Source organism: Giraffa tippelskirchi, chromosome 3 (genome assembly GCF_054371585.1).
Source record: "Giraffa tippelskirchi isolate mGirTip1 chromosome 3, T2T-mGirTip1v1.2.pri, whole genome shotgun sequence".
NCBI lineage: Eukaryota > Metazoa > Chordata > Mammalia > Artiodactyla > Giraffidae > Giraffa > Giraffa tippelskirchi.
Genome location: NC_137277.1, coordinates 176,152,097 through 176,174,226, shown reverse-complemented (window position 1 = coordinate 176,174,226; position 22,130 = coordinate 176,152,097). Strand labels below are relative to the sequence as shown.

The window sequence follows — 22,130 nt, the reverse complement described above, 5'->3', positions numbered from 1 at the left end:
GTGTAGAATGTGGGCCGGGGCCGCCCGTGAAGCCTCCCAGGAAACTCAAGCCCTCCGTAGCAGACAAGACCCTGACACACTGAAGAACCAGAGACCGCTGGTATCCACCGCCCGGGAGTTATGGAACACGCGGCGCCAAAATGTCCGTCCCAAAGCGCAGGCGCCGCGACCGCGGGCCGTGGATGGGCACTGCGAGTACCGCGCGCCAATGGCCCAATCAGAGCTGGCCTTGCACAAAGCGAGTCCCGCCCCCAGGCCGCCGCCACGAATCCCCTCCCCCTTCTTTGGCCGCCTTGGCCCGCCCACTCCGGCCCGCGCCCCGCCCCGCGCCGTTCTCAGCTAGAGGCTCGCGATTGGCTCATGAGAGGAACGCGAAATCTGGTTGGTCGAGGCGGAATCACGAGGGTGCCGTCGTCGCCTTTCCAGAGGCGATTACTGGGCAGGCTCAGTCTTTCGCCTCAGTCTCGAGCGCTAGCTGGCAGCCAAGCGTACGCGCTCAGGGATTAGCGGCCGCCATCGACCGTGCTTAGGTTCCTCTGGGCTCGTCTGCGCCACTCGCTCGCCACACACTCCGCCGTCATAAGCCGCCATCATGGTAAAGCTCGCAAAGGTAAGAGACCTTGCCCGCGCGAGCACAGACGTCAAGGCCTGTTTTCCTAGGAGCGCGCGCGCTGCGCCGCCAGGAGGAGGGCCTGCGCGCCGTCCCGGGCGCGTTCGAGGGCGCCATGCTGTGGGAAGTCTCGCGCGATTAGCTGGGAGGTCTCGCGTTTTTAGCTGCTTGATAGCGAAGTGAAGAGCTTCAGCAGGTGCCGCGCGGGTAGTAAATGCGGCGGGGAAGGACTTCGGGGCTGAGAGCGGGGAGGGGGCGCAGGGCCTCGGACTGATGAGGCGAAACTCCTGCGACGGGCCGGAGCGGGGCCCCGCCTCCTGACGCACGTGCCGCGGCGCGGAGCCCGCCACGTGGGCCGCGCCGTGTGGGGCCGGCGGCCTGCGGGGGGACCTGGCCCAGGGGCGGAGGGCGGCGGTGCACTTCGTCTCCGGTTCAGCCGGGTGGGCGGACGGAAGGGGGGCTCCGGAAGGGGGGCTCCGGAAGGAGGCCTTGCCGCATGCTTTCTGCGCCGGGCTGCGCGCACGTGGTGGCCTGCGACTTATCCCACGTGGCCCTTCTAGGGCTGAAAGGGGCGGGGTTGGTAACCTGGGAAAGGAAGTCTTAATAGAAGACTACGGGTTAAGACGTGTGGTTTTTTTTGTTTTTTTTTTTTTTAAAGCTGCCTTAATTTAAATTCAGACAAGGGTGGTGGAATTTGGTGCCACAATATACCTCAAAGGCTTTTTCAAGGTGGTTTTCCTCACGTGAAGGGCCTCGAATTGTTGGCAGTTACAGTGGTCCAGTTGTAGTCCGCATTGAGAAATGGTGCGGTGAAGCAAGGTTCGATTCTGGCTGGAGGTGTAATTTTTAAAACGGGTGTGCTTAAAGAACGTAGCAAGAAGAGAGTAGCCTTTTTATCCAAAGCAAAGGTTGGGTTTTTTTTTTTTAAGAACTTGAGAGAAGATAAGTAGGAAATTGAGTGCTAAGTCACTTCGGTCGTATCCATCTCTTTGCGACCCCATGGACTGTATCCCGCCAGGCTTCTCTGTCCATGGGATTCTCTAGGCAAGAATACTGGAGTGGGTTGCCATGCTCTCCAGGGTATCTTCCCGATCCAAGGTTTGAACCTCCGTCTCTTACTATGTCTTCTACATTGGCAGGCGGGTTCTTTAACCACTAGCGCCACCTGGGAAACCCTATGTTAACATTGGTATGAAGGATAGTTTTTATGTAAATTGTACTTAACAGTATGAACAGTGAGTTCTAAGGGAAATGACTGCCGTTTAGCTATGAAGAATGGCTTGAAATGAGGGAGGGTGTAATGTGTCACGTCTCTTTTAGGCCGGTAAAAATCAAGGTGACTCCAAGAAAATGGCTCCTCCCCCAAAGGAGGTAGAAGAAGATAGTGAAGATGAGGAAATGTCAGAAGATGAAGATGATGAGAGCAGTGGAGAAGAGGTAATTGTATATAGTTCAATGTTGAATTGCTTTAAACTACAAAGTGAATACTTAAAGCAGGTGGTATTGGATGTCTGAAAATATTGGCAGAAAAACCAGGATTCTGTTAATTCACATAGGACCTGTTGTAATGGTCGAGCATTTCACAAAGTTGTATTGACCTGTCAAGATAGCAGAAGAATATTTGAATGAACTTGAGAGGAAAGATCTGTAGGTGTGTGTGTGTGTGTGCACACCTTCTGCAGGGCTTGGTGTGATATATTGTAGTAAATCACTAGTTTTCCACTTTCAAAGTGTTAGTTCCACATACCAGATAAACAGGGTGGACAGTTAACTGTCCTGCAAATGGCAGCTCTGAGCATTATATTCAGGTCTGAGATTAGGCTTATCAGATTCTTCCTACTTCCATGTAGGATCAGTTGGTCTCTGTTATCCTATATGAGTTTGATAATACTAATCACTGTTACAGTGGTGTGGATTGAGAGTTGCCACCTTTCATTCTATTAGCACTTATTTAGAACTCCCAGCTACTGTTGGCTCACTGTAAAGACGACTAATTGCTTAATTTGCTCATATTTCTTATTTAGAATTTAATGAAGATTTTATTTTGGCACACGTTACGTGATAAAACCAATAGTTAACAAAAAGTAGTTTTGAGTGTAACTTTAAATATAGACAAGTGATGGTTTTTATCAAGCTAATGTGCTCTTTACTAATTTTGCCACTGTTGAATATCCCACTTGACATTTTGATGTTCATTTTCTCTTTGGTCCTAAGAATGAGCATTCAGTGAACTTCCTACCTCCACCCACTGTGAGAGCCCCAAATGACTTAATAACACTTAACAGGTTGTCTTCTCTATGTGTTAAGGGTTTTGATTATATATATCAAGTCATAATCCTTAAAGCACTGTATAAAACGCCAACTCATTGGAAAAGACCCTGATGCTGGGAAAGGTTGACGGCAAAGGGAGAAGAGGGCAGAAGATGATAAGATGGTTAGGTAACATCACTGACCCAATGGATGTGGATTTGAGCAAACTCCAGTAGATGGTGAGGACAGGGATGCCTGGCTGCAGTCCATGGGGTCACAGAGTCAGACGTGACTTAGCGACTGAACAATAGTTATTTTCAGATGGCAAAACTATTGAGGCTTAAAATTGAGTTTTAGAACTTTGTCTAAGCCCATGCAGTGGCATCTAGTCTATTTTCAGGGTCTGTGTTAGAGTTCCCTGTAAGATTAGGACTGTGACTTCAAGTGTACAGACCGTGTTAATTTGACCCTGCCTTTCAACTTGCTCACATCTGGTGTGTGTGATGTTGAACTGAGGCAGTGCTAGAATTGAGCATTCATTTATGGGACCACTCGCTTTGAGTTTGAAAACAAGCTTATGTTGTTTTTTGTTTATTCTTAAAGGTTGTTATCCCTCAGAAAAAAGGCAAGAAGGCTACCACAACTCCAGCAAAGAAGATGATGGTTTCTCCAACAAAAAAGGTTGCAGTTGCCACACCGGCAAAGAAAGCAGCTGTCACCCCTGGCAAAAAGGCAGCAGCTACGCCAGCCAAGAAGACAGTTACATCTGCCAAAGCAGTGGTAACACCTGGCAAAAAGGGAGCCACCCCAGGCAAAGCATTGGTAGCAACCTCTGGTAAGAAGGGAGCAGCCGCCCCCGGCAAGGGAGCAAAGAACGGCAAGAATGCCAAGAAGGAAGACAGTGATGAAGAAGATGAAGATGACAGTGAAGAGGAAGACGACGATGATGAAGAGGAGGATGAGCCAGCAGTGAGGAAGGCAGCTGCTGCTTTTGGTGCTGCTCCTGCCACAGATGATGAGGATGATGATGATGAAGATGACGAAGATGATGATGAGGAGGATGAGGAGGATGAGGAGGACGAAGATGGTAAGGCATTGTATTGGTAGTTCCTGGACTCCTGTTTGCAAGGTACATTAGGGATGAGGTGTGGGTGGTAAAACTGCATACTCCTGAAAACCTGGGGGGTTAGACAAAGAATCATCCCAGGAATTCTCTGGGCTGATCGTGATGCACTAGATCGGTACCCATGAAAGACTGCCTGCTTGTATTGCTCAGTCCTTTCAGTGCTTTGCAACCCCACAGACTATAGCTGCTCCTGAGTAAAATGCTTTGAACAGCTCATTCTGTATTTTTCTTACCATAGCTCTAAGCACAGTGGCATGAACAAGGTTACATTTATTTTCCTTTAGGTCTTCATAGAACTGGGATAGAACTCAGTTTTTGACTAGGTGGCTTCTCTTTCAGACTCTGAAGAAGAACCTATGGAGATTGTACCAGCCAAAGGAAAGAAAGCTCCAGTAAAAGCTGTTCCTGTGAAGGCCAAGAGTGCTGCTGAAGATGAAGATGAAGAGGATGACGATGATGAAGAGGAGGAGGAGGATGACGATGATGAAGAGGAGGAGGAGGATGACGATGATGAAGAGGAGGAGGAGGAGGAAGAAGAAGAGGAGGAGGAGGAAGAAGGTAATGAAGTTGGATTCTCAAGTACATTGACATGAGTTTTGTTTAAAAGGAGTTACTTGAGTATGTGTGGGTGACACTTGTGGATAACATAGATTGTTTGAACTCTTGTCCAGAGCCTGTCAAAGAAGCACCTGGAAAACGAAAGAAGGAAATGGCCAAACAAAAGGCAGCTCCTGAAGCCAAGAAACAAAAAGTGGAAGGTAACTTAGAAAATTGGGGGATTGGGAAATGACACCATATAGCACAAGTGATGAACAATAAAGGGACTTAATACTGAAACGTGATGTGATGTTGCAATGTGCTGATGTGCTGTGTACAGAAGAATTTGATTAATATTCAAGTATACTGGAAAATTGACTAATTTGAGAAAATTTTTGTACAGGCACAGAACCAACTACGTCTTTCAATCTCTTTGTTGGAAACCTGAACTTCAATAAATCTGCTCCTGAATTGAAAACGGGTATCAGTGACCTTTTTGCTAAAAATGATCTTGCTGTTGTCGATGTCAGAATTGGTGTGTCTAGGTAAGTATGGGGGCGCTGTGTCATAGCATCACACATTATTTGTGGGTCTGTTGTTGCTTTTTCCTTTCCCTTTTAGGACCTTAGCTCATTACTCTTAAACATGAATATCTAAAAGTCTTCAAAGATTAGACATTATTGAATTAAATAATTTGATTATCAAATTGTGAAACCCCCAAATTGAAATTTCCATAATCCCCCTTAACTTTTGATATAACACAAACTAAATATATCTTAGACCTGAAAAGCCATAATAGTGAATGCTTTTAAACAGATAGGATTCTCTTAGTGCTTAAACAGGTTCTCTTATCATGGGCTATTAGTTGTTAAGCAGCAGTGTAGCTAATGAAGATCTCAGAGGTGAACTTGCATCATTAGGTCTTGATACTTATAGACCCTGTTCTGTAGCCCCATCTTAAAGGGCTTAAGTTAATTTTGTTAATAGTATAGGTGTTTCTTAATCTTTGCACTATCATGTTAGTGTTACTGCTTGCCCAGAGTACTTGTTACTTGTGACTCTTGTGGGGTTTGTCCCACCATCCCCTGACCTGTAATTTTAAAAATTTTTGTCCCTTCACTTTAAAGGAAGTTTGGCTATGTGGATTTTGAATCTGCCGAAGACCTGGAAAAAGCCTTGGAACTCACTGGTTTAAAAGTCTTTGGCAATGAAATTAAACTAGAAAAACCAAAGGGAAAAGACAGTAAGAAAGGTATGTAAAGCTTTAGGTAACGCTGATACTGATAGCTTGTTCATAGAGATGTATCTTATCTAATGTAGACAAGCCAGGGTAAGTAGTTTAACCTTTTTCTTTGGGCTTCCTCATATGTTCAGGATTAAATGAATTAGAATGTTAAATGTTTACATCAGTGCTTGGCACTGCTTGCTGCGTCGCTTCAGTCGTGTCCGACTCTGTGCGACCCCATAGACGGCAGCCCACCGGCTCTGCCGTCCCTGGGATTCTCCAGGCAAGAATACAGGAGTGGATTGCCATTTCCTTCTCCAGTGCATGAAAGGGAAAAGTGAAAGTGAAGTCGCTCAGTTGTGTCCGACTCTTAGCGACCCCATGGACTGTAGCCTACCAGGCTCCTCCGTCCCTGGGATTTTCCAGGCAGGAGTACTGGAGTGGGGTGCCATTGCCTTCTCCGACTGCTTGCTAGACTTAATCAAAAAATAATTGGTTTGGTATATCTAAATTAATAGTCTTTTCCTGACTGGACCTAGAGCAGATCTCTTAACTACTCCTTTTGCATCTTTTACCTTTTTCGATACATTTGTCACCTTTCAAGTGTGTGTTCATCACCTTTTTGTTTTTAAAGTGTTTAGCACATAGTTAGCTGTCAGCTGTGAAAGCAGTTTGTTTTGCCATTGCTATAGCTCCATAATACATAATAGCAGAGTGCCTTTTACATTTTGAAATCTAAAAATTATTTTTTTTTTAATCTTTTTATTTTTTTGGTGTGCACTGTTGCAAGCAGGGTCTTAGTTCCCCAACCAAGGATCAAAGCTTTGCCCCTGCATTAGGAGCTCAGTCTTCACCACTGGACTGCCAGAGAAGTCCATAAAAAGTTGAGCAAGAACTTGTACATTGGTCAGTCTTTGATCTTTGGGACAAGAAGGGTCTTTTAAGCCATTTGGTTCATTTTTATGTTGTTGTTTTTTTTTTTATCTAGATCGAGATGCAAGAACACTTTTGGCTAAAAATCTGCCTTACAAAGTTACTCAGGATGAATTAAAAGAAGTGTTTGAAGATGCTGTGGAGATCAGATTAGTCAGCAAGGATGGAAAGAGTAAAGGGTATGTTTTGTGTCTACTGAAATGTTTCATTAAAATTAATGCACTTTAATTTATAGAAGAAATGTTGATTTAGTTTTCCTATGTTTGTGATTTTGGGCAAATTATTCTATAACCTCAGTTGCCTATCTGTACAGTGGGGATAGTGTACCTAATTCAGAGTAATTTTCTTATAAACTAACGTACTACCTAAGGCCTAGCTTACAGTAAATGTTTTGAAAGTAATTGTAATTATTGTAGTGAGGTGGGTTTAATGTGAACATTTTTTCTAGAGGTATTGGGTAAGCTGTCTGTAGTGGGAGGCAAGTTATAGTTGAAAAGTGGAAAATGGCAGAAACCTTGAACATTTCAATTAGTATAAAATGGCATTTTTATTTTATTCATCTGAAATAAAGTCATATTGCTGAGGTTAAGAATTAATACGGTTTTTAAAACCGAGTGCGTTCTTTACTTTTTTTTTTTTCCCTATTGTAGGATTGCTTATATTGAGTTTAAGACAGAAGCTGATGCAGAAAAAACCTTGGAAGAAAAGCAGGGAACAGAGATAGATGGGCGATCCATTTCTCTGTACTACACCGGAGAGAAAGGTCAAAGTCAAGACCATAGAGGTGGAAAGAATAGCACTTGGAGTGGTAAGAATTTAGGTTTCCTTTTGGATTCTGAAATTTTGGAGGGAAAAGAAATCCTTTGCATCTTTGTACTTTATATAGTTGATAAGCTGGATGTGGATTAGCATGTTATATCTCTATTTGTAATTGTCTTAAATGAGAGCTATATGAAATATTTGTGTTAGAACATAGATAAATCGAGCTTCCTTTGTATGTTTTATATTGTAAAGAACTTAGATTGTGTGCATTTAAATTAGAATATTATTCTAGGAAGACACAGGGCTATAGTCAGCTTGCACATCTGCACAATAGGAATGGAAGGAACCAGCATGTAAGTACTTAACAGGTATTTGATGTTGAGTATCAAGTAGGATTCCACCTGTATTAACGTTGGTGTGTTACCTCTCCGAAGCACAGAAGTTCTTGAAGAACACAGAACAGCTGTGACTTAAGTTGGGATGTACTGCTTCAGAGTCTTAACTTGACATATCTTTATTTATAGGTGAATCAAAAACCCTGGTTTTAAGTAACCTCTCCTATAGTGCAACGGAAGAAACTCTTCAGGAAGTATTTGAGAAGGCAACTCATATCAAGGTGCCCCAGAACCAAAATGGCAAATCTAAAGGGTAAAGTATCTTTATGTCGCCAGTTACAGGCTTTTTAAGGGTTATCTTGTGGAGGTGAAATCATGTTCTGACATTAGCAGAAGCTGCATTGTTTAAGGGTTTGCTTGAGGAAAAAGGCTTGGTGGCCGCAAAGGAGTCATATGCTTGGTAACTTACTCTTAAGTATTGACTTAATCCTCAGGTATGCATTTATAGAATTTGCTTCATTTGAAGATGCTAAAGAAGCTTTAAATTCATGTAATAAAAGGGAAATTGAGGGCAGAGCCATCAGACTGGAGTTGCAAGGACCCAGGGGATCACCTAATGCAAGAAGCCGTAAGTCACTTTGTTAACCATAACATCCTTATGGTTGGGTCCTGAGATCTACAGAAGAACATTTGCTTCTTTCTGTTACTGCTGAGTAAATGATGCTGGATATGATGACTGATTATCTGAGAAGTAACTGATGAAATCTCAAGAAAATTCCTCTAGATAGTCAAGTTCTGATCCAGCTAAGTCAACACTGAGCAGCAAATTGACCTGTGGTTTACTGTCTTGTGTAGACTACTGTCACTTAATTGGGTTGCTGCTTCTCCTGTTTTCCATAAAAAGATTCTTAATTGCTCTGGGGATCAGTGTAAACATCACGTGGAATTTGGTCCAAGCCCTTTGCTGAATTAAGCATTAATTGACCCAAGTTGCTTTAACCTGCTTTTTCTCATACAGACACTCCAAGTGAAAGGCTAGCATTTGCTAAGGCAAGCATTCTTAGCCAGTAGTTAGTTGCTAGACTAACGTGTAAATCCAGTGTTGTCATGGATTGTGACTGATACAGTTTTTATTTTTATTTCCCAGAGCCATCCAAAACTCTGTTTGTCAAAGGTCTCTCTGAGGATACCACAGAAGAGACGTTAAAGGAGTCGTTTGATGGCTCTATTCGAGCAAGGATAGTCACTGACCGGGAGACTGGATCCTCCAAAGGGTGAGTAAGAGGCAGGAAATGTGCAGCGTTCCACCTGGAGTCTTCTCACTGAGCTCCTTTCTGTCAATCAGTGACAGTTGAGGATTCGCACGAGAAGAAGAGACAATTCACGGAGCTAGCATTGTTGCCTTCTGTCTTCACAGAGGCCTATTCAGCTGTTTTGTGAGACATTCTGTTTCAGCTTTCTGTAGGGGAAGTGCTCTCACCTGGGTCTGTCTTTCCCAGGTACGGCTTATGGGATCGCTATGGAACACGTGAGATTAAACTTGGCATTTGTTCCCTATGTGTGCTTTATAACAGGCAATTTCATTTGGTGTTCTAGGTTTGGTTTTGTAGACTTTAATAGCGAGGAAGATGCCAAAGCTGCCAAGGAGGCCATGGAAGATGGTGAAATCGATGGAAACAAAGTCACTTTGGACTGGGCCAAACCAAAGGGTGAAGGTGGCTTTGGTGGCCGAGGAGGAGGCAGAGGTGGCTTTGGAGGTCGAGGTGGTGGCAGAGGTGGCCGAGGTGGATTTGGTGGCAGAGGCCGGGGAGGCTTTGGAGGTAAGAAGCGTGGAGGGCCACCCTGGTGTGTTCACTGGATGCTGTTTACATGGCCATGCACTTCCAAACCTGCAGATCCATGTTTCCGCATTAGTCCCCAAGTCCTCACTCACCCTGCTGGGGAGGGATGACTGGCAGTTTTGCACCCTGTTTTAATGATGCCTTGCTTTTCTGCAGGACGTGGAGGCTTCCGAGGAGGCAGAGGAGGAGGAGACCACAAGCCACAAGGAAAGAAGACGAAGTTTGAATAGTTTCTTCTATCCCTGTCTCTCCCTCTTCCATTTGAAAGAAAGGACTCTGGGGTTTTTACTCTGTTACCTGATCAATGACAGAGCCTTCTGAGGACATTCCAAGACAGTATACAGCCCTGTGGTCTACTTGGAAATCCGTATAGATAACATTTCAAGGGAGATAACCCTGTTGGTATTGACTGGATATTCGTATAAACTTTTTAAAGAGATGAGTGATAGAGCTAACCCTTATCTGTAAGTTTTGAATTTATATTGTTTCTTCCCATGTATAAAACCATTTTTTTCCTACGGAGGTTTTTTTTTTTTTTTTTTGCATTGGGGGTTGTAAAGGAAAGCAGAATGTTTTATCATGATTTTTGCTTCAGCAATTTTGGGACAAATTAAAAGTCCTAGAACTCTGGTGCCAGCCTTGTACTTCCTGTCTTAGAGTGTTTATCCTGGAATATCAATGAGAGTGGAGCATGGTAGAGCCAGTTCTACCACTCCACATCTACTCCACCTCTGATGAAAATGTTCCTGCTTTGGTTTTGGGTGTCCCAGCCATAAGTTTTGGTGAAATGGCTACTGAAGTAACCAACTGCAGCCTTGTGTGTCTTCATATGCAAGTCTGCTATGATCTTATCCCACTTAGAAACAGTCCTGAGGGTCAGGTGTCCTGAAAAAGTGCTCTGGAAAGAGGGCTAGGAAAGCTTTGGTCAAGCCTCTTAGATAAGCATACAAGAGCAATGCCTGATGAGAATTATTGTGGGGTGAATGGGCCAAAATGGAGGCTTCCAACAACTTTGGGTTAAACTGACAAGAAAGGCCTTCAGTTTTGCACTGGGTTAATTCAGACATTGTGCAAGCATTCCCTGCCCACCCCACTTCCAAATAAAAGGTCACATGAGAGACCTAGGTCAAGGGATTAACATTTTAGTTGAAAAATAGTGCCCTAGGTGATACAGACAATGAAAGATACTAGTAGAATAGAAAGAAGGCCAGCTGAAAAGTAAAAACCAGGGGTCATCAACACTGTTAGGAACCGGCTGCATAATAGGTGATCCATTGCCATCACAGAATTACCAGCTGAGCTCTGCCTCCTGTCAGATCAACGGTGGCATAATTTATGTCACTGGAATCATCTCCAACCTATCCCCACCCCATGGGAAAAAACCTTTTCACTTGGTGCAGTTTTCTGGGTATGACTTGCTGGTGGAGTGAGGGTGTCCAAACCTTGAGCGTATGATACACCATGTCTCAGTCACTCAGTTGTGTTACACTCTTTGTGACCCCATGAACAGTAGCCTACCAGGTGGTTCTAGTATTCCAGGGAAGGATACTAGAGTGAGTTGCCATTTCCTACTCCAGGGAATTTTCCCGACCCGGGGATTGAACCCTAATCTCGCGTCTCCATTGGCAGGTGAGTTCTTCACTAGTGCCACCTCACTACCTACCAAGTCTGTTGTACGACAGAGCAGGAGAAGTAACTGCTTTGAAGCAGGAAAATTGAAAATTTGGTTCTGCTAGAAAAGCCAGCATAGGGACATCATCCGATTAACCAAACCTAAAAACTAAAATGAGCCCTTTGTGGCCTATATTTTCTAGATTTAAAAGATCTAATTAGTTGGAGCCGTTTGTGCTAGTGTGTGCCGGCTAAGTCACTTCAGTCATGTCGGACTCGGCTACCGCATGGACTGTAGCCCACCAGACTCCTTTGTCCGTGGGATTATCCAGGCAAGAATGCTGGAGTGGGTTGCCATTTCCTACTTCATGGGAAATGCAGAGATCAAACCTCCCATCTCCTGTGTCTCCAGCATTGGCAGGTGAATTCTTTACCACTGAGCCACCTGGGAAGCCATGTTAAGTCTGTTACGTCTTGAAGCAAATGTGTAGAATTTTGACTGGACATATGGAAATTTGCATCAATGGCAGCTCAGTCTGTCACAAACTGGATAGTTAGGAAGGGCCTGTATGATTGGTCTCGGGGTCTCCATGGCCTTCTCCATTATCCAGCAGCTGTCTCGTGGGGACCACCCCTGACTGCCTAGCTCAACTTTAGACAAGTTTCTGAGTTTAAACCTGAAGGTGTAATAACCAACTTGGCCATCTAGAAACATGAATTAGCATTTGCTTTCTTGCTAACCCACTAGCAGCTAATGCTGCTTATACTGTACCCATGGTGTGCCAGGCTTTGATCTCAGTGTCTCTATAACCTGCTGTGGGGCAGGATGAGCAGAAAAACGGTTTTTTAATCCTAACTGTTCTTCCTTCCCCTCAAGTGAAGGAGATTGTCAAGCCCTGTATATACTACTAGTTTTTCCAGCCAGGGACATTATGGTGATTTCCATTGGAAGGAAGATGAAGGGTGGTTACCCTGTAGCACTTGCATTTAGGGAGTCCAACAAACCTCTTAATCCAAGGCCTTCTCAGTGCCTGTCTGGTCTCTTGGTGAGGGTTTTGCAGCCATTTTAGAAAAGCAGCTCCCTACAGCAAATGGTTGTCACCACTTTCATCACTCTTCCAGCAGGTGGCAGCACATCCACAAAGATGTGGACACCTGACAGGAAGGAGTCTGGAGGGAAGCCTGAAGTTGTTTCAGGTCAATGCATCTTCAACTCCAAACTCGGTTTAAGTAGTGATGTTTAGTTACTCAGCCATGTCTGACTTTGTGACCCCATGGACTGTAGCCCTCCAGGGTCCTCTAGCCATAGGATTTCCCAGGTAAGAATACTGGAGTGGGTTGCTGTTTCCTTCTCCAGGGGATCTTCCTGATCCAGGGACCCGCATCTCCTGCATTGGTAGGTGGATTCTTTTACCACTGAACCACTAGAGAAACCCTGGGCTTAGGAATCTGCAGAAAGTCCGCTCAGCACAGAAGTGCTGTGGAATCCCCACATAAAAAGTGGATACTAATTGGGCCCAAGAACTAAATTTTGTTGAATGCTTATTCTATGCTCTTTGTTTCTCTGAGTTGTCACTTACCCATAGTTGGCCCACTAGTAACTTCATTGTGACTCAGTCTTTGTCTCCCCTCAGCCTTAAAAAGTGCCAAAGCTTTTCTCATCCAAAAAGAGCTTGTCTCTTGATCCTACCTCCCTGCCTAGCTGTTGCCTCTAAACTTTATTGCCAAACTTTCAGAAGGGCCAGCTGCTGCCTCCCACTTATTTGCCTCCAGCAGGGTGGCTGCTGTCCTCACACCAGCATTGAGTTCGTTAATGGGTTCCCATGACCAAAGGCTGCAAATCCAGTGGTTGGTCTTCCCGTAGGTTATGGCTTCCCTGCAGCATCTGACAATTCTTCCTGCCTGAAACTTCCTTTTCTCCCACTTAGGAAAGGGGTGGTGGCTCTAACAGTAGACCAGGGTGAAGAGGGACAAGAACAAATTCTGCCTCTCAGCGGAATTTTATCCAATTAATATGTGTGAGCCAGTGGCTGTTCCTCCATGTCAGGTAACCCTGTAATTAGAGGAGAAAGACTTTGTGATCCTTCTACTTGAAATGTGAAAAGAACACTTGTGTTACTGCCAACTTCTGTGTGGAGGGACTTGGTTTTATTTACTGTCCTGTCCCATGGGCCTAGGACAGTCCGTGACACATAGTAGATACTCAGTAGATAATGAATGAAGGAATCCTGGAGAAACTCCTTCCCTCAACTGCAGGAAACCTACGGCAGCAGCAGGAAGGAGTCTCTAAGGCCAGGAGTTCTTAACATATATTTTTATAGTTCTTAACCTTTTTGTGTTGGAAATTCTTCGGTAAAGCCTTTGAAAACTTTTCAGAATAATGTTTCCCATTTTTTAAAAAAGGATTATAAGGGAAATAAGTATATTGAAAAAAGTTTTCAAAATATTAATGTACATCATTTGTGATAGAATTACATGTTCACTAATGCATTAGGTAGGTGTGCTAAGTTGCTTCAGTCGTGTCCAACTCTGCCACCCTGTGGACTGTAGCCCACCAGGTTTCTCTGTCCATGGAATTCTTCAGGCAAGAATACTGGAGTGGGTTGCCATTTTCTTTTCCAGGGGATCATCCCAACCCAGGGTTCAAACCTGGGTCTCCCACATTGCAGGCAGGTTCTTTACCATCTGAGCCACCAGGAAAGCCCCAGGTGAGATGTATCTACATTTAAAATACAGTTCCTGCTGCATGCGTGCTCGGTCGTGTTTGATTCTCTGCGACCCCCCTGCCAGACTCCTTTGTCCGTGGGATTTTCCAGGCAAGAATGCTGGAGTGGGTTGCCGTTTCCTCCCCCAGAGGATCTTCCTGACCCAAGGAGTGAACCTGTGTCTCTTGCATCTCCTGCATTGGCAGGCAGATTCTTTACCATTGCACCACCTGAGAAGCCCAAAATATAGTTAGGGAGTTTGCTTCTGGAGATAATGGAGTGGCTTCTAACAGATTAACCCTCCTGTTGGTAATGATAAACTTCACAAAATATAAAAATCAACTTCTGAGGGGTTGAAGACCAAACAATAGAAGCTGAAACAGATACCATCCTTGAAAGAAGGTAAAGACACTGGGGGAGATACATGTTTAATCAGCTTTTCCCTTGAGGGTATGCCCCCCACGCCCCACGGATTGGCATGAATCTTTGGACATGGAGTTTAAGCAGAAAAGGAGTCTTACTAAACTGAGAAGTCAGGTTGGAGCAAACATGAATCTGGCAACTTACCTGAAGATAAGAGATAACTAATTGCCTTCAGATTCTTGATTGAGTCCCGTATTTATGAGCAGCCCAAGACTCTCATGTTGTTGTTGTTCAATTGCTCAGTTGTGTCCGACTCTTTGTGACCCCATGGACTGCAGCACGCCAGGCTTCCCTGTCATTCACAGCCTCCTGGAGTTTGCTCAAACTCATGTCCATTGAATCAGTGATGCCATCCAACCATCTCATCCTCTGTCGTCCCCTTCCTCTCCTGCCTTCAATCTTTCCCAGCATCAGGGTCTTTTCCAGTGAGTCAGTTCTTCTCATTACTGCAACTTCAGCTTCAGTATCAGTCCTTCCAATTAAATTTCAGGGTTGATTTCCTTTAGGATTGACTGGTTAGATCTCCTTGCAGTCCAAGGGAATTTCAAGAGTCTTCAACACCACACAGTTCAAAAGCATCAATTCTTTGGCACTCAGGTTTCTTTATGGTCCAACTCTCACATCCATACACATCTACTGGAAAAACCATAACTTTGACTAGATGGACCTTTGTCGGCAAAGTGATGTCTCTGCTTTTTAATATACTGTCTAGGTTTGTCATAGCTTTTCTTCCAAGGAGCAAGTGTCTTTTAATTTCATGGCTGCAGTCACCATCCACAGTGTTTTTAGAGCCCAAGAAAATAAAGTCTGTCACTGTTTCCATTTTTTCCCCATTTATTTGCCATGAAGTGATGGGACCAGACACTATGATCTTAGTTTTTTGAATGTTGAGATTTAAGTCAACTTTTTCACTCTCCTTCCAGGGGAAAACAATGGAAAGGTGAGAAAGAGCTGGCTACAGATTCCAGCGGATACCTGGTGCTGGAGGGAAGTTTGAAATTCAAATTCTTCCCAGATAGAAGGGTTTGGTAAACACTTTAAGTGTTTCTTCAAAACTCAGAAGGGTCATACATTAGACATACAAAATAGCACATTCCAGTCCTAATGACTAAGTACTAGGACTAAGGGCAAAATACAAAACTAAAGTAGACTCACCCTAACAAAGCCTAAAACCTAAAACTAAACCCCCACGTGATCAGTGGGGGAGTCTGCTGGGAATTTAACTGCATACTAGAACAAAATCTAACAGTGTTCAGGGGACGATAACAATCCAGACTCTGCAATATGTCATTCATATTGTCCAGTAAAGCAAGATTAATAGATGTGCAATGAAGCATGACAGTGTCCACAATCAAGAAAAAAAGGCAAACAACTCATGTTGAAATTTGTAAGCAAGCACTTTAATCATTGTAAGCATGTTAAAGAATCTACAGGAAAAGATGAATATATTGAATGAAGAAATGAGGAATTTCTGGAGAGAATGGAAACTCTTAAGAACCGAATGGAAATCCTAGAACTGAAAGTACTACGTTAAAAATTTTGCTAGAAAGGCTTAGTAGCAGGAGAAAGGATCGGTAAGGATCCGAAAGAATTGGTCTAGAAAATAGGCCAATAGCAGTATAGAGTTCAAAACATGCTACCCCCAAATATGATATCAATAGATATTAAATATTTCAAGCTGAAGGAACTTGAGAAACAGCAAGTGCATGAAGGATTTTTGGAGTGTCCCCTGAAGCAGCTCATAAAACCCTCATATGAATGTACCTCCTTATACCCAGAAGAAAGGATCACCCTTATCTCTGAAGACACAGGGACACCAAGAGGGAATTTCAAGGAATAGGCCTTGCTGTTTCACCCCAGTTTACTACATCAGTTTATATCCTTTTTTTGTTTTTTGGTCCTTTCTTATTTTTCCACAACTCTCCATTATGCATCAAACCTAACAGAAAAATACTCAGGTTTAACTGCTTTCAAGTCTTCATTTCCTTATAAAGGCTTCCATGTCTTGTAAGACTTAAATAAATCTCTCTGCTTTTCTCTTTTTATTTATTTGGCTGCATCAGGTCTTTGCTGGTGGTGCACAGGTTTGCTCTCTGTTATGTGGGATCCTAGTTCCTCCAACCAGGGATTGAACCCAAGTGTCCTGCATAAGAAGACAGATTCTTAACCACTGAATCACCAGGGAAGTCCTGCTTTTCTCTCTCTCTCTCCTTTTTAACTTAATTTTTTCATTGCAGGATAATTGCTTTACAAAATTTTGTTTTCTGCCAAAACTTAACATGAATCAGCCATAGGTATACATATATCCCCTCCCTTTTGAACCTCCTTCCCATCTCCCTCCCCATCCCACCCCTCTAGGTTAATACCGAGCCCCTGTTTGAGTTTCCTGAGCCATACAGCAAATTCCCGTTGGCTATCTATTATTACATATGGTGATGTAAGTTTCCATGTTACTCTTTCCATACATCTCACCCTCTCCTCCCCTCTCCCCATATCCACAAGTCTGTTCTCCATGTCTGTTTCTCCACTGCTGCCCTGTAAATAAGTTCTTCAGTACCATTCTCCTAGATTCTGTATATATGTGTTAGAATACAATATTTGTCTTTCTCTTTCTGGCTTCCCTTGTGGTTCAGCTGGTAAAGAATCTGCCTGCTTTTCTCTTTTTAATCTTTTTTTTTTTAATCTGTTGTTACAGGGCTCCAGCCAAGAATTTAGACATGTAAAGGAAAAAGATACTTTTCCTCTCCAACATGATCCAAACTAAAGCTCAAAGAGAAAAAGTTGGGAGAAAAGAAACTGAGCCTCAATGGCAATATCAAATTGTCCATTATATGTGGAATTGAGTCCAAGAAGGAGAGGAAAGAATGAATGGGCACAGATAAATCTCTTAGAAAAATAATGGCAGAAAAATATCTAAATTGATGAAAAACAACCTGCAGAGCCAAGAAGAAAGTCACACACACACCTCAGCATATCATAGCTGAGTTGTTGAAAAACAAAATAAACTTTTAAACAAAGCCAGACAAAAGAATGAAGGCTAAGCCTCACAGGAAAATGACAAGATAATGGATGATATTGTTCAAGTGTTAAAGGAAAAATATCAATCTAGAATTCTGTATCTACAAAGTGTTTTTCAAAAATAAAGGGAAATAAGTCATTTTCAAACAACTGAAGCTGAGAGAGCTCATCAGTAAGTATACTTGAGTTTCGAGAAATGCTGAAGAAAGTTTTTCATGCTGAAGGGGAATGATATCAAATGGAAAGCTGGGTCTTCCAGAAGAAATAAAGAGCACCAAAAATGCTAAATAATACCCTTTGAAAGACTACTGTCTAAAGCAAAAACCCAACACATATATGCTGGGGTTTATAATATATGTAAAAGTAAAACACGTGACAAAAATAGCACAAACTAAGGAAGTAGGTCAATGAAGTTATATGATTTTGAGATCCCTCTTTAGACTTAAGCTAGTATAAAGTTAATTCAGGGTAAAGAGGGATAAATTAAAAATACATATTGTATGTTTAACCCTGGTTGTTCAGTCGCTCAGTAGTGTCCAACTCTTTGTGACAAATAGATTTAAGGGACTAGACCTGATAGACAGAGTGCCTGATGAACTATGGATGGAGGTTCGTGACATTGTACAGGAGACAGGGATCAAGACCATCCCCATGGAAAAGAAATGCAAAAAAGCAAAATGGCTGTCTGAGGAGGCCTTACAGATAGCTGGGAAGAGAAGAGAAGCGAAAAGCAAAGGAGAAAAGGAAAGATATTCCCATCTGAATGCAGAGTTCCAAAGAATTGCAAGGAGAGATAAGAAAGCCTTCCTCAGCGATCAGTGCAAAGAAATAGAAGGAAACAACAGATTGAGAAAGACTAGAGATCTCTTCAAGAAAATTAGAGATACCAAAGGAACATTTCATGCAAAGATAGGCTCGATAAAGGACAGAAATGGTATGGACCTAACAGAAGCAGAAGATATTAAGAAGAGGTGGCAAGAATACACAGAAGAACTGTACAAAAAAGATCTTCATGACCCAGATGATCACAATGGTGTGATCACTCACCTAGAGCCAGACATCCTGGAATGTGAAGTCAAGTGGGCATTAGAAAGCATCACTACGAACAAAGCTAGTGGAGGTGATGGAATTCCAGTTGAGCTATTTCAAATCCTCAAAGGTGATGCTGTGAAAGTGCTGCACTCGATAGGCCAGCAAATTTGGAAAACTCAGCAGTGGCCACAGGACTGGAAAAGGTCAGTTTTAATTCCAATCCCAAAGAAAGGCAATGCCAAAGAATGCTCAAACTACTGCACAATTGCACTCATCTCACATGCTAGTAAAGTAATGCTCAAAATTCTCCAAGCCAGGCTTCAGCAATACGTGAACTGTGAACTTCCAGATGTTCAAGCTGGTTTTAGAAAAGGCAGAGAAACCAGAGATCAAATTGCCAACATCCGCTGGATCATCGAAAAAGCAAGAGAGTTCCAGAAAAACATCTATTTCTGCTTTATTGACTATGCCAAAGCCTTTGACTGTGTGGATCACAATAAACTGTGGAAAATTCTGAAAGAGATGGGAATACCAGACCATCTGACCTGTCTCTTGAGAAACCTGTATGCAGGTCAGGAAGCAACAGTTAGAACTGGACATGGAACAACAGACTGGTTCCAAATAGGAAAAGGAGTACGTCAAGGCTGTGTATTGTCACCCTGCTTATTTAACTTCTATGCAGAGTACATCATGAGAAACGCTGGGCTGGAAGAAACACAAGCTGGAATCAAGATTGCAGGGAGAAATATCAATAACTTCAGATATGCAGATGACACCACCCTTATGGCAGAAAGTGAAGAAGAACTAAAGAGCCTCTTGATGAAAGTGAAAGAGGAGACTGAAAAAGTTGGCTTAAAGCTCAACATTCAGAAAACTAAGATCATGGCATCTGGTCCCATCACTTTATGGGAAGTAGATGGGGAAACAGTGGGAACAGTGTCAGACTTTATTTTTTTGGGCTCCAAAATCACTGCAGATGGTGATTGCAGCCATGAAATTAAAAGACGCTTACTCCTTGGAAGGAAGGTTATGGCCAACTTAGATAGCATATTTAAAAGCAGAGACATTACTTTGCCAACAAAAGTCCGTCTAGTCAAGGCTATGGTTTTTCCCGTGGTCATGTATGGATGTGAGAGTTGGACGGTGAAGAAAGCTGAGCGCTGAAGAATTGATGCTTTTGAACTGTGGTGTTGGAGAAGACTCTTGAGAGTCCCTTGGACTGCAAGGAGATCCAATCAATCCATCCTAAAAGAGATCAATCCTGGGTGTTCATTGGAAGGACTGATGTTGAAGCTGAAACTCCAATACTTTGGGCACCTCATGCGAAGAGTGGACTCATTGGAAAAGACCCTAATGCTGGGTAGGATTGGGGGTGGGAGGAGAAGGGGACGACAGAGGATGAGATGGTTGGATGGCATCACCGACTCGATGGACATGAGTTTGGGTAGACTCCGGGAGTTGGTGATGGACAGAGAGGCCTGGCGTGCTGCAATTCATGGGGTCGCAAAGAGTCGGACATGACTGAGCGACTGAACTGAACTTTGTCATCCTCTGTCACTCCCTCTCTTCCTACTCTGAATCTTTCCCAGCATTGGGGTCTTTTCCAATGAGTCAGCTCTTCACATCAGGTGGCCAAAGTATTGGAGCTTCAACATCAGTCCTTCCAGTGAATATTCAGGATTGATTTTCTTTAGGATTGACTGGCTTGATCTCCTTGCTGTCCAAGGGACTCTCAAAAATCTTCTCCAGCACCACAATTTGAATGCATCAGTTCTTTGGCATTCAGTCTTCTTTATGGCTTTATAGTCCAACTCTCACATCCATACATGACTACTAGAAAAACCACAGCTTTAACTATACAGACCTTTGTTGGGCAAGTGATGTCTTTGCTTTTTAATATGCCATTTAGGTTTGTCATAGCTTTCCTTCCAAGGAGCAAGTATATTTTAATTTTGTGGCTGCAGTCATCATCCTCAATGATTTTGGAGCCCAAGAAAATAAAATCTGTCACTATTTCCACATAGCCCTCATCTATTTGCATGAAGTGATGGGACTGGATGCCATGATCTTAGTTTTTTGAATGTTGAGTTCTAAGTCAGGTTTTTCACTCTCCTCTTTCACCCTCAAGAGGTTCTTTAGTTCCTCTTCACTTTCAGCCATTAGAATGGTATCATCTGCGTATCTTAGGTTATTGATATTTCTCCCAGAAATCTTGATTCCAGCTTGTGATTCATCCAGCCAGGCATTTTACATGAGGTACTCTGCATATAAGTTAAACAAGCAGGGTGACAATATATAGCCTTGTCATACTCCTTTCCCAATCTTGAACTAGGCCATTGTTCCATATCCGGTTCTAGCTGTTGCTTCTTGGCCTGTGTACAGGTTTCTCAGGAGACAGGTAAGGTGGTCTGGTATTCCCACCTCTTGAAGAATTTTCCACAGTTTGTTGTGATCCACACAGTCAAAGGCTTTGGTGTCGTATAAAGCAGAAATAGATGGGTTTTTTTTTTAACTCTCTTGCTTTCTCTATGATCCAACAGATGTTGGCAATTTGATCTCTCGTTCCTCTGCCTTTTCTAAAACCAGCTTGAACATCTGGAAGTTCTTGGTTCACGTACTGTTGAAGCCTGGCTTGGAGAATTTTGGGCATTACTTTGCTGTGAGATGAGTGCAGTTGTACTATAGTTTGAACATTCTTTGACATTGCCTTTCTTTGGGATTGGAATGAAAACCTTTTCCAGTCCTGTGGCCATTGCTGAGTTTTCCAAATTTGCTGGCATACCGAGTGCAGCACTTTCACAGCATCATCTTTTAGGATTTGAAATAGCTCAGCTGGAATTCTATCACCTCCACTAGCTTTGTTCGTAGTAATGCTTCCTAAGGCCCACTTGACTCCACACTCCAGGATGTCTGACTCTAGGTGAGTGATCACACCATCATGATTATCCAGGTCATTAAGATCTTTTTTGTATAGTTCTGTGTGTTCTTGCCACCTCTTCTTAATCTCTTCTGCTTCTGTTAGGTACTTACTGTTTCTGCCCTTTACTGTGCCCTTCTTTGCTTGAAATGTTCCCTTGATACTCTAATATTCTTGAAAAGATCTCTAGTCTTTCCCATTCTATTGTTTTCCTCCATTTCTTTGCATTGTTCGCTTAAGAAGGTTTTCTTATTTCTTCTTGCTATTCTCTGGAACTCTGCATTCAGTTGAGTATATTTTTCTCTTTCTCCTTTGCCTTTCACTTCTCTTCTTTTCTCAGCTATTTGTAAAGCCTCCTCAGACAACCACTTTGTCTTCTTGCATTTCTTTTTCTTGGACTTCCCTGGTGGCTCAGATGGTAATCCCCAGAGCAACCATTAAATAAAATAATACGAAGAGGGATAACTGAAGAGCCAATAGAGAATATAGAATACTAATTCCAAGTGGCGAAATGTGAAAAAATAACCTAAAATAAGGTAGAAGAACAAGGGTTAGATGGGACAGTAGAAAGCAAGTGTCTTGACCAGACACTTTAAGAAAGAAGCTATCTGATTAGAAAAAAAACACATGAAAAGGTGCTCAACATCAGTCATCCTTAGAGAAATACAAAACTGCAACAAGATACCACTACACACCCAGGAGTGGGGCTATAGTTAAAACTACTGACAGTGCCAAATGTGGTCAAGAATATAGAGCTAGAACTCTCAAATATTACTGGCAGAATGGGGGGGCCATGCCACCTGGC

General features: G+C 43.0%; 1 protein-coding gene and 3 non-coding genes across 8 annotated transcripts; all 4 read left to right on the top strand.

Annotated features, from left to right (window-relative positions):
* Positions 1 to 450: 450 nt before the first annotated feature.
* Positions 451 to 10,249, top strand: NCL (nucleolin). 5 transcript variants are annotated; one of them, XM_081585644.1, is made up of 15 exons: positions 930 to 1,050; positions 1,269 to 1,429; positions 1,931 to 2,047; positions 3,464 to 3,947; positions 4,326 to 4,544; positions 4,658 to 4,744; positions 4,927 to 5,068; positions 5,651 to 5,775; positions 6,737 to 6,860; positions 7,332 to 7,489; positions 7,968 to 8,091; positions 8,273 to 8,406; positions 8,926 to 9,052; positions 9,375 to 9,598; positions 9,776 to 10,249. In XM_081585644.1, the coding sequence occupies exons 3-15, from the start codon at positions 1,961 to 1,963 to the stop codon at positions 9,847 to 9,849; spliced, it is 2,109 nt and encodes a 702-aa protein (XP_081441770.1). In that variant the 5' UTR covers positions 930 to 1,050; positions 1,269 to 1,429; positions 1,931 to 1,960; the 3' UTR covers positions 9,850 to 10,249. The 5 variants fall into 5 exon arrangements, with proteins under 5 accessions (XP_081441767.1, XP_081441768.1, XP_081441766.1 ...); XM_081585641.1 differs by lacking the exons at positions 930 to 1,050; positions 1,269 to 1,429 and adding an exon at positions 451 to 610; XM_081585642.1 differs by lacking the exons at positions 930 to 1,050; positions 1,269 to 1,429 and adding an exon at positions 765 to 806.
* Positions 4,785 to 4,854, top strand: LOC145543965 (small nucleolar RNA SNORD82). Its single transcript, XR_014081194.1, has one exon. It is a non-coding gene; the product is annotated as a small nucleolar RNA SNORD82 (small nucleolar RNA).
* LOC145543975 (small nucleolar RNA SNORD20) lies at positions 8,503 to 8,582 on the top strand. Its single transcript, XR_014081204.1, has one exon. It is a non-coding gene; the product is annotated as a small nucleolar RNA SNORD20 (small nucleolar RNA).
* Positions 9,092 to 9,225, top strand: LOC145543943 (small nucleolar RNA SNORA75). The gene has a single exon (XR_014081180.1). It is a non-coding gene; the product is annotated as a small nucleolar RNA SNORA75 (small nucleolar RNA).
* Positions 10,250 to 22,130: the final 11,881 nt, after the last annotated feature.

Coding starts and splice junctions, on each gene's coding strand:
- NCL (XM_081585640.1), top strand. CDS start 1,679: ATGCTCTCCAGGGTATCTTCCCGATCCAAG. Junction 4,545..4,657: donor AGAGGAGGAGGAGGAAGAAG/GTAATGAAGTTG, acceptor ACTCTTGTCCAG/AGCCTGTCAAAGAAGCACCT. Junction 4,745..4,926: donor CAAGAAACAAAAAGTGGAAG/GTAACTTAGAAA, acceptor ATTTTTGTACAG/GCACAGAACCAACTACGTCT.